Source organism: Bombina bombina, chromosome 3, assembly GCF_027579735.1.
Source record: "Bombina bombina isolate aBomBom1 chromosome 3, aBomBom1.pri, whole genome shotgun sequence".
NCBI lineage: Eukaryota > Metazoa > Chordata > Amphibia > Anura > Bombinatoridae > Bombina > Bombina bombina.
This window is the reverse complement of record NC_069501.1, coordinates 829803331-829815514: the sequence shown is the minus strand read 5'-3', so window position 1 is coordinate 829815514 and position 12184 is coordinate 829803331. Positions and strand designations below refer to the sequence as shown.

General features: G+C 35.2%; 1 protein-coding gene across 1 annotated transcript in view; it reads left to right on the top strand.

The window, feature by feature from the left end:
* MYO16 (myosin XVI) overlaps positions 1-12184 on the top strand; it is a 944954-nt gene that overhangs the window by 664448 nt on the left and 268322 nt on the right. Inside the window, exon 22 of the mRNA XM_053707787.1 lies at positions 10330-10530. Coding sequence (XP_053563762.1) covers positions 10330-10530 — 201 coding nt within the window. The remainder of the gene's footprint in view (positions 1-10329; positions 10531-12184) is intronic.

Sequence of the window (12184 nt, the reverse complement as noted above, 5' to 3'; positions counted from 1 at the left end):
GGACCCAGGATAGCACAGGAGTGCATAGTTAGGAGGTACAAAAAGGATCTCAGGAGTCGTAGCAGCTTCGGGAGGTTTCCTTGACTGAGCATGTTGTAATCTCTTCAGTAGAGAGGTGTTAAGTTGAGCAATCACATAGGAGGAAGGAATGATGTGTTTGATATGGGGCTTCAGAAGAGTCATTAGAGTGGGGAAACTGATGGGAAAATGCATCAGCCTTCTTGTTCTTGGTCCCAGGAAGATAAAAGACTGTAAAATTAAAGCAAGAAAAGAATAAGGCCCACCTGGCCTGTCAGGGATTGAGTCGATGAGCTGTTTCCAAGTATGTCAGGTTCTTATGATCAGTAAGAATCTGAATAGGGTTGGTAGTTCCATCTAGCCAATGTCACCACTCAGTAAGAGCTATTTTGGAGTGAGTCATAAAGTTCAGTGATCAAGTGGATAGGATAACGGTTCTTAATTGTGATGTTGTTCAGAGCTCTGTAGTCAATGCATGGTCTCAAACGACCATCCTTTTTGCTAACAAAAAAGAATCCTGCTCCTGCAGGAGAGGAGGAAGGGTGAATGAAGCCTTTAGCTAGATTCTCTTGGATGTAGTCCTCCATGGTTTTAGTTTCAGCCTTGGACAGCGTATAGGTCCTTCTATTAGAAAGTGGGTCTCCGGGAAACAATTCTACTTTACAGTTGTATGGGCGGTGAGGTGGCAGCACATTGGTTGCCTTCTTTTCAAACATATTTATGAAATCTGCATATACTGAGGGAAGGGTGGAAGAGGTCTGAAGAGTGGCCAAAGGGGTGCGAAGCAATGGAGTAACCATAACCAGACAAGAATGGAAACATGGCTTCCTGGGGTAAGTCAACTGTCCCTCAGTCCAATAAAATTGAGGATTGTGTTTCCGTACCCAGGGAAGACCAAGGATAACCAGTTGAGCAGGAGAATGAATAACATTGAATTGTATCTGTTCAGAATATAACACTCCCATGGTCATAGTTAGAGGTGCTGATTCTAAATGAATTTAGCCTGACCCCAGGGGTGTGCCATCCAGAGTGATTATTTTGATACATTGTTTTTTCAGAAGAAGAGGCAAACCTGCTTGAATCATGAAACAGTGGTTTAGGAAATTTCCAGCCGCCCCCGAATTAACAAAGGCCTGTGCTTGAACAGAGTTCCAGAGAAAGTTGAGGGTAATAGGTACCATGATTCAAGAAGAGTGAGGGGAATTGGTAATGGCCATGCTTAGAGGTACCCCACTCTTATTCTCTAAGCTTTGGCTTTACCCAGCAGTATATCACATTTCTTAAGTTGATGTGTATTGGAACTGCAATAAAGACATAGTCTCAACCTCCTTCTTCTCTGTCTTTCAGATTCAGAGGACTTTAGGGTTGAGAGATCCATGGGTTCCTCCTCAGAGGCAACTGGAGGCACAGAAGAAGTAGAGGGTAGTCTAGTGGCTAGACAGGTAGGAGGATGGGAAGGCAGGACTCTGCGAGTTCTCTCTCTCTCAGCTTGTCACTCATGAAAGCGATAATACAGACTGATACACAGCTCAATCAATTCCTCTAGGTTAGATAGAACATCAGGATAAGGGAGCTCATCCTTGATGCGTTCATGTAGACCTCTCCGAAAGGCCACCTTGAGAGCACTGCAATCCCAACTGGTCTCATGTGCCAAGGTGCAAATTTTGATGGCATATTGTGCCCCAGATCTATTACACTGACAGAGATCCAAGAGAGAGCATTCAGTGGCAGAAATTCGACCAAAGGTCCCAAACACAGAAGAGAATGCAGAAACAAAGGTATCAGCATCATTTAGGAGTTGAGCATCTTGTTCTAATTGGGGAGAAACCCAGGCTAGGGTCTTATCCTTCAATAAGGAAACAATAAAGGTGACCTTTGACTGATGGGACTGGAAAGTATGAAGGTCATTGTGGAAATGCAGTCTGCACTGGTTGAGAAATCCCCTACAGTCAGTAGTGCCATCATACTTGACAGGCAATGGTATTCGGGGTATACTACCAGAAGCAGGGGAGGAGGCTGGGGTACTAGCAGCAGGGGCAGACTGGGTGGCAGCAGGAGTAGTGAGGAGAGCATACCGGTTATAATCTCTAGTTTAGAATCCAGACTCTGCAAGTGTATGGCATGGGTTCCCAGGGTCTGTCCCTGAAGACAGGGGCCCAAGTTTAATGTAATGCTTGTGGGATATTTCCCTATCAGACCAAACAGCCGTAGTCTTCTTATCACGGCGTCAAGGGGAAGAATAAGAAAATATCCCAGAACAAGAGAACAGGTAAGTAAATGAGGTACGCAGTACTCACAATAGAGAGGGGAATCCGTCATGGCACTACAGAGGATAACTGGAGAGTAGTCAGGCAAGCAGAGTTTGGCAACAATAAGGCAATCCAGAACACCAGCAGTGCAGGGGTTAAACAGTAGAGAGGTCTGGGACAAGCAGAGTTCAGCAACAATAAGGCAGTCAGCAGTTCAGGGGTTAATCAGTAGAGTGGACCCAAATCACTGGTGCATCCATGGCAACGTCCGTGGTAACTGCCAAATGGAACGCAGCGGAATGGATCGGTGTGACACATATCTACCAAAAGCTGAACTTACAATATTGTGCGCCTGATTCCCCCATAGAAGTCAATGGAGCAAAAAAGTGGAAAAAAACCTAACACCCTACTCGGTGCAAACCCGATTGCATATTTTCAAGTGCGCTAACCCGACATGAAAATATTAATATTTCACATTCCAATGTTCTTCACATAGGAGAATATGATCTATTTATTCATAAATACATATTTCTATATATCTAAAGGTATTATGATAAAATATATATATATGATTATATATAGAATACTAAAAAGAAGACCTGATCCTCTATGCAGTTAAAACTCACACTTTATTCGAAAAAAAAACAGGTAAAAGCACAATGTATCAGCAGATACAATTCATCAGATCAAGACTGACATTCTAGCATAGACACTTGTTCACTGCTCACAGCTCACTAGCTGGGACACCTGTGAGCAGTGAACAAGTGCCTGGAGGCACAAAACATGTCTGCTGCAGATTGCCCAGCTGTCTATGCTAGATTGTCAGTCTTGGTCTGATGAATTGTATCTACTGATACACTGTGCTTTAACCTGTTTTTTTCGAATAAAGTGTGAGTTTTAACTGCATTGAGGATCCGGACTTCTTTTTTGTATTCTGTATTCACTTTTAGCGCTTTTGGATGAAGTAAGCGCTGTAGCCTGGATACCTACTGCAGTCCGTCCACGAGTGACGTCATCCCACGCTCCATTGCGCCATAGTAAGGAAGCAGGAAGTAGCAGTAGCAGACGGGTAAGGCAGAGCGCGAGGCGTGATCTTGTTTTATGTATATGATTATAAATAGGTATAAATATATACAGATATAAAGGAATATCTATTTATAAATACTTAAAACATATTCCCCTATGTGCAGAACATTGGAATGTGAAAGATTTACAGTAAATACAAAGTTAAAACCTTTATTATCCCCTTCCCACCCTTATGACATCCTATGCTGTCCTAACCACACTGGGCCTTAACATCCCCTTAGTACGGCATAGGATGTCATAGCCATTTACCTGTACTAAAGCCAAAGGCGCTTCCTGAATGAGATTGCAGGGTGGAGGGCATGCCTAGCATCATAAGCACCCCCTCTGACGCAATGCCATCATTAAAATCATGTGATCGTGTGAACGATCACTTGAATTCAACTTTTTACTTATTTGTTTACATCTGAACTTTGTTCCGATGCAGACAAATAAGTCCGGATGAGAAGGGGTTAAATATGAATAATGCATAAATATGATTTTACATGTTTTCATCTACTTAACTGTAAAGGGCTCCAATGCATATATATATATATATATATATATATATATATATATATATATATATATATATATATATATATATATATATATATATATATATATATATATATATATATATTTATTTATATATATTTATATTTATATATATATATATATATATATATATATATACAGTATATATATATAGTATATGTCTATATATGTGTACATATGTATTTAAGTGTTTATATGTCCATATACACATATAAATACATAAATACATATGTACACATACACACACACACTTACATATATATATATATATATATATATATATATATATATATATATATATATATATATATATATATATATACATACATACATACATAAATACATATCCATTTTTAGGCATGTATATGTATGTATTTCAATGTTAGAGCTCTTTACCTGCCTTTTTTTCTAACACCTGAGACCTGATATCTTTGAGCCCTTATAACTTTTTTGTGCAATATTTTTTACAGTAATTTTTATTAGATGGTGTTATTATGAGTGTAACTGTACTTTGTATTTTGATGTGTTTTGTGACTCGGAGGTTGCGCTAACCTGATGTGCGTTAACTTCAATTGTACTCAAGCATTCGTATTTACTTTCAACTTGTAATACGAGTGAAAAACCTGGCACACGCAAACAGCTGTGATAAACTCCTTATCTCTTAAGCGTAACTATAAATAGGCCACTTGTACTCTGGCCCCTTATATCTATTCTAGAATGTCCCTTTACATTTTCAAGAAATTCTAGGCTGCTTGAATTTTTTTTTCAAGAAAATGTGAAATAAAAACTAAAGAAAGACAGTAATTAAATCCATAATTTTGCAATTTCTTTGGCCTATATCCCATGCAACACTTACTAATATGAAGGTTCCTATTGGGGTTGAAGAAAAAAAAAATCTCCTTTACCTTACCACATTAAGGGCTAGATTACAAGTGGAGTGCTAAATCATTGTGCACCCGTTTGCAGGCACCTAATACTTAACCAGCCATTACTAGCTCACAGTAGCAATTAGCTAGTAATGTTTAATTAACAAATGTGCCTCAAATGCCTCCATGATACAGTGTAGTGCATTTTATTAAAAAATAAAGATAGCAGTATCTTTATTTTTTAATAAAATAACTGCACTAGGCAGTCTGTTGGGGGTAAAGGTGGCGGGAGTGGGGTGTTAGAAAAAAAACGGCACTGAACTTACATTGCGGACTATGGGAACTGTATGTTCCTAGTAAACAGTTATGTATATGCTTATATACATATATATTTATGTGTTAATATGTGTATATACACATATTAACACATAAATATATATTTATATAAGCATATACATATCTGCTGTGCTACTTACCTCTCCTCTATGCTTAGGAGCCTATGGAAGCATGCTCTTGCTGACTACTTGTAATACCAGTGCACATTAGAGTGTGCTGGCATTACACAGTGGAGCGCAAATATTGCTTTTATGAAAGCAGTATTTAACGTTCTGCTTGTAATTTGGCCCTTAAGGGGATTTCCTTTACTGACACTCTCATTTCAACCAAGGAGAGAAAAAGGAAAAACAAGAAGCAAGAAAAGTGAATATGATGAGTATAGTCCACACATAAGTGTCAAGACAAAGCAATTGCTACATTTTAGATAATTTCCAGTCAACTTAACTCACCCTAGACATGTACTAGTCAGGATGAGTAAAAATGCAATACAAAGCTAGGTAGAAGAAGGAAAAATGAAATATGATGCAAAATAAATTTGTGAGATAACAAAATTCAATATTTTCCTTCCACATATTGTTGCTTTCTGCCACATAGCCAACTTATAGGGGGAAAGTGTTTTTTAGACTTTTGCTGGACACAGTTAAGAAGGTTCCTATGAGGTACATATTGCCCTTGTAGAGTGAGCCATGAGCCTGCCTAGAATTTAAATTTTCTTCTTATGGCCTTGAAGATGCATTCTACTATCCAATTTAAAATGGTAATGTTGGTGAGAGGTGAAAACAATATACATGTGGAATTTATAGTTGGTTAGTTTGTCTCCATTTCTTTGTTCTTTTTACATAAACATGTAATCATTGTACAACATCCAGCCAATATAATGGCTTGACATTTAGTGTCTTCTTATACAGACGATGGGCTAGATTTACAGATACTTGTGAGGTTGCTGAGGGGCATCACTGTAAAAATGAGAAATGCAGAAAAGATTAAATAGCTTTATATTTGATGTAGAAAAATTTGCATGATCATCCAGTTTCAAAAGGTGTCCCAAATTTGGATATAAATTTAAGCTGTAGATTGTTTCCTTGCTTGATGCAAAGTTCTGATAAATGGATATAAAATATTTAAATGTTACAACCCTATCTACTCAACTAGCAGGTCACCAGCCTCATCTTTTGAGGACTGGGATGAAAAATTTGTTTTTGTGAATTACCCACAGGAACATAGTGATTAACCATGGTGGTTTGACTGCCTTCAGGATAATAGAGGAAGTATTGTAGTATATGAGTCTGCATAGCAGCTGGGGTATAAGCAGAAATTGTGTAAAAAAATAAATTATTTTGAAGTTCTTTATCTTAGAAAAGGTATCTATTATCTACAGCCCTTGAAAAGGAAATGGAACAGATGAAGAACCAACATACTTAATGATTGTTCCAGGACACCATTAAATACAGATGGATACCTCCATTGATTTGTTATCATGCTGAAAATCTGTTTGTGAAGTTCCATTCTATTTGATAAAAAGTAACATTTCTTATGTAATCGGTTTCATAAGTCAGATATGCAGATAGATTAATCTTTGAGATCTGCATTACCTTTTTTGTTCATCTCTGGAACCATATATAAGACATGGCAGTCTTGTTGTCATTGAGTGTCTTTATTGATTTATTTTGCAGCACATTCTGAAAACACTTCAATGAAAGGCTTATCTCTATTACAATTTATCACCTCCAGAATGTTCCCTTCTGATTCTATCTTCCCTGTATTTAATGTCCTTGACAAGTTTCTTTCCAGCAAAATGGGAAAGAATGTGTCTTAACCTGAATATAAAGACCAGACTTGTGTAAAATTCACACAACCCAAACCTTTTCTGCCCCAAAAAGGGACACAAATTAGATCCACTTTTTTATAATTTGTACGCAGTAAATAGTGTCACTAGACATTACCCTGCAAATGTTTATCACAATCTGCCGTTGTTTGCTCACAAAAAAAAATGTAATGTTTTCTTTTTCACCTCTGGTTGGATAGCAAGACTATTTTAGTTTGGTTGTTTTTTTACCTGTTGACTATGATTTATGTTGCCCACAGAAAAGGGCAAATAAGAAGCCCGTTCCCCTTTCACAGAACAGCAATTAGGAGTTAAAGGGATACTAAACCCAATTTTTTTCTTTAGTGATTCAGATAGAGCATGCTATTTTAAGCTACTTTCTAAATGTAGCCACCAATAAGCAAAGCGCTATTCAAGAAGCTGAACCTAAAATGGGCCAGCTCCTAAACTTTACATACCTGTAGAGGGACAGTTTACACCAGAATTTTTATGTTTTAAAAGATAGATAATCCCTTTATTACCTATTACCTAGATTTGCATAACAACACAGTTATATTAATACTCTTTTTACCTCTGTGATTATCTTCTATCTAGGTCTCTGCAAACTGCCCCCTTATTTCAGTTCTTTTGATAGACTTGCATTTTAGCCAATCAGTGCTGAGTTCTAGGTAACTCCACGTGCATGAGCACAATGTTATCTATATGAACCACATAAACTAAGACCCTCTAGTGGTGAAAAACTGTAAAAATGTATTCAGATAAGAGGTGGTCTTCAAGGTCTAAGAAATTAGCACATGAGCCTGCTAGGTTTAGCTTTCAACTAAAAATACCAAGAGAACAAAGCAAAATTGGTGATAAAAGTAAATTGGAAAGTTGCTTAAAATGGCATGCCCTATCTAAATCATTAAAGTTTATTTAGGACTAGACTGTCCCTTTAAATAAAGATAGCAAAAGAACGAAGAAAAATCAATAATAGGAGTAAATTTGAAAGTTGATTAAAATTGCATGCTTTATCTGAATCATGAAAGAAAAAATGTGGATTTAGTATCCCTTTAAGTTATAATTAGTACCGGGTTAAATGATAAATTAACAGAGGAGTAAGCAATAAAAAACAATATCTAAAATCAGAGCAATTTGCTTACAAAGCCATTTTAGGGCATTTATAAATGAATGTAAACTCAATTTTGCCTTTATTGCATTTTTTTTTTTTTTTTTTTGGAGCAGAAGGCTTACTGATTTTTTTTTTGATAATAAATATTTGTGTGAATTAGTGCACTTTTATACTGGTGATGTGTGGAAAATTAGTTGCCCTTTATTGATGCACAGATTCACGCTATTGATAGATTTCCCTTCTAGTTCACTTGACAGTGTAAATTGTTTTTGACAATTGTAGATACAAAATTAAGTTCTGGATATTTTTATTTTTTTATTGTCTTTAAATATTGCTAATTAAACTTCCACTAAAAGATTTTGGTATTCATACCATCATTACTATGTTTTCTACATCTAGACTGACTAAATGACTTCCAGGCTTGTGACTGAAATATTTCCCTAGAAGCCAAAGCTCTGACAGCCTAAAACTAAACTGTGTTTTGCATGAAATAAAAGGAAACTTATTTTGTATACCAATATGTTTGTCATAAGAATCAGTTTAACCTCTCATTCATTTAGAATAACCATGATCTAATTTCTTACAAAGCAATAGATAATTCAAATGGCAAATGTATCTTTTTTACTGTAAACCTATTCCCTGTAGAGTGTAGCTAGAGTGTATTGTTCCCCAACTTTGTGATAGTTCTATCCTTTTTGAAATTTGAACTTTGTCCAGAAATATGTAATTTGAAAAAAAATCTGACTGAGACACTAATATTCTGTGCTTTTAAGATGTTAGTAATATCACTTTGTTGTAAATTAGACCAATTGATAGCTAAAAACATATTAATAGCCAAAAACATATCTATTACAGGGTGGAGCAAGGCTTCTTAAAGCAGGAAAACCTTTATTTTCTCTTCTATTTTCTTTACATAATATCTCTTAATGATTCAAATGTTTATTTTTTAGAAAAAAATGATGGCAGAGGAAAATACTTTCAGGGATATGAATTGGTTCTCAGATTTAGCAATACTTTCTATATAAATCCGTTTGAGAGCATCTCAAGTAGGAAATTAAAATAAAGGGTTAACAAATCTTTTGCATCAGCCAGTGTAAAAATCAAGGCTATTAAATTATTGTACAAATCACAGTGTACCCATATATCTAAAAGTAAATCACTTTCTATGTTTCTATATTAGAAGCAGAATTAATCTGGGAATTGATAATGTGGGCATAATCTTCTATTTATAATGGAATCTGAGCTTTAGAATATGATTCTTTAATTGCTTGGTGCTGCAGGACTTGTTTCAGAGAGGGACATTGTCTGCTTGGTGTTTCCTGGGTCCAGTGGTTGCAAGTTGAAGAAAGTAAATTGAGAAATCAAAACATGGTCTTTGCATCTAAGCATGCACGCAACCTCTCATGACTACTGTGTGCATCTTCACACATGGGAAATATCCTCACATGAATCTAATATAGTTGCTCCCATCTGAGCATTTAAACAAGGCTGTAGCAGGGGCTAGCTTATATATGTTATTTATGTGTTGAAAATGTTGCAAACACTGCTTCCATATGGACCTAACACATATGCACACACCTTAACCTATCTAGATATGCTATCTTTGAAAGACAACAAAGCTATATTTAATAATATAAATATTTTGGCTGTGTTTAAATTGTAACCTTTATCTAAATAATGAAACTTTCATTTTGAAAGTGTTGCACAACTATCACTGTCAGTAGCAGATGCCATAGGACCTAGGTTATAGTTTTCAGTGCTCATTGATCATTAAATGCTGTAACAAACTAGAATATTTTGTTATTTGATTACAATACATCTTAAACAAATGACTTACGTGTACTTTTAACTCATTTTTAATTTTTACCAAGAAATAGTTTTTGTAGACAGTCCATTCCAGATTGGTCTGTTTTTATAAAGAAACAAAAAATAAAACCTAATTAGACAAGTGGTTACCATTCAAACATATAGAAAAAGTGACATTTTTATTTATTTTGATTTATCAAACGAGGGCATAATCCATTAGATCTCAATTTAGGCTAAATGTATACATAGTTTAGATATTGTCTCAGGTTCAGATGTATATTGCAGTTCCAGGTATTGATATGATCATATCTAAGTGCAGTTTATTATTTATTCCATTTATCAAGTAAACCAATGTGATTTGAAAGAATAGCTTAGAATATGAAACTAATACAAAGCTATGAGCTAGGTATTTAATGTAAACAAATCTGATCACACCACCCATCAAATAACGTTTAAACTTAAACTCACTAATATTCTAACATCTAATTTGTATTTCAGAAACCTATGGGTTTTCTGGCTGTGCTAGATGAGGAAAGTCAGTCAATGCATTCAATTGATCAAAGTCTTTCTAAACGACTTCAGTCTCTTATGGAAATGTCTAATACAAACACGGTATATACATCTGCAAAAGACGGAAATGGAAATGTCACATCCAAGGAGCATGGTCCCATCTTCACAGTTATGCATTATGCAGGAAGGGTAAGCTGGCTATTGGTTACATGTGCATTAGGGAATAAATTGTCCATGTTATGAACCTATGTAAATATTAATGATTTCCTTCAAAAGCATAACATATCAATCTAATTTAGTAAAAACTGTCTCTCTCTTTGTGTGTATGTGTATATATATATATATATATATATATATAGATAGATATAGATACAGTATATAAAATAGAAATAAATATATATAAAAATATGTTCTGTGTATATATATATATATATATATATATATATATATATATATACACACACAGGGCTGTTTTGTGGGGGTACTCATTGGTACTGAGTAACCCCACCTTTGCCAACTCCTAACAAGTAACATTTTTAATCATTATCTAAATACTCTAGTTTTCACAAGAGGGGGATGCAAAATACATCAAACATTGTAAATAATTTTGTCCCTTTGCTTTTCTCAAAGTTACTGAGCAGAATTTATCAATCAATAATCAATGAGTACCAGCATTTTTATTTTTTAGTACCGGCACCTTTTCTTTTTACAAAAATGCACTGTGTGTATATATATATAGTGTGTGTGTGTGTTTGTGTATATTAGGAAACTGAAGCTTAAAATTAAAAGTGTGTCAGTGTGCTACTAAATAACCTGTGAATTTAATTGTAATTTAATTAAATTTAGAATTATTAGAAATTTATGGTTGCCACAAATCCTGAGAAGAAACAAACAATTTCTCTTAATGGGACATTAAACACTAAATACATTTTTATTCATAGTATTGAGGTTGTTTCCCGACTCCTTAACCTTTTATTGCATTCCAGTGCTGATGTGATTGCACATGTACAGTAACTCTGCGTCAGATAACTGCAGTGTAACCTATGTTCTAAAATGGCTGCACACATAATCTATTGAATATTTAATGTCCCTTAAATAATACACTGCAACTATCAAAAAGCTGATAATAAATGCATTTAATTAAAGGGACATGAAACCCACATTTTTCTTTCATGATTCAGATAGAGAATACAATTTTAAACAACTTTCCAATTTACTTCTGTTATCTAATTTGTTTCATTCTCTTGGTATCATTTGTTAAAGTAGCAGCAGTGCACTAATGGTTTCTAACTGAATTCATGGGTGAGCCAATCACAATCGATATATATATATATATATATATATATATATATATATATATATATGCAGCTACCAATCAACAGCTAGAACCTAGGTTCTCTGCTGCTCCTGAGCTTTCCTAGATAAAGTTTTCAGCAAAGGATAACAAGAGAAGGAAGCAAATTAAATAATAGAAGTAAATTGAAAAGTTGTTTAAAATTGTATCATGAAAGAAAAAAATTTGGGTTTCATGTCCCTTTAAGAAAACAAAAATTTAGGGGCTAAACCTTGATCGACTTCTGCTCTATACATGCATCAGGTAGTGCTCGTGTTTTAAGTTACATAGCCCACCACAAAGAAACCCACCAGAATATAAATCCCTAAACCGCAAAAACCCCCACCACAAAGTAACCAACTACACTATTTACCTCTAAACTGTCGTCATACCTCCACATCACAAAGTAACCTGCTAAAATATAAACTCCTAAACCGCCACAACCACCACTGCAAAGTAATCCACTACACTATTAACTCATAAACTTCCACAACCCCTATAGAAAACCTA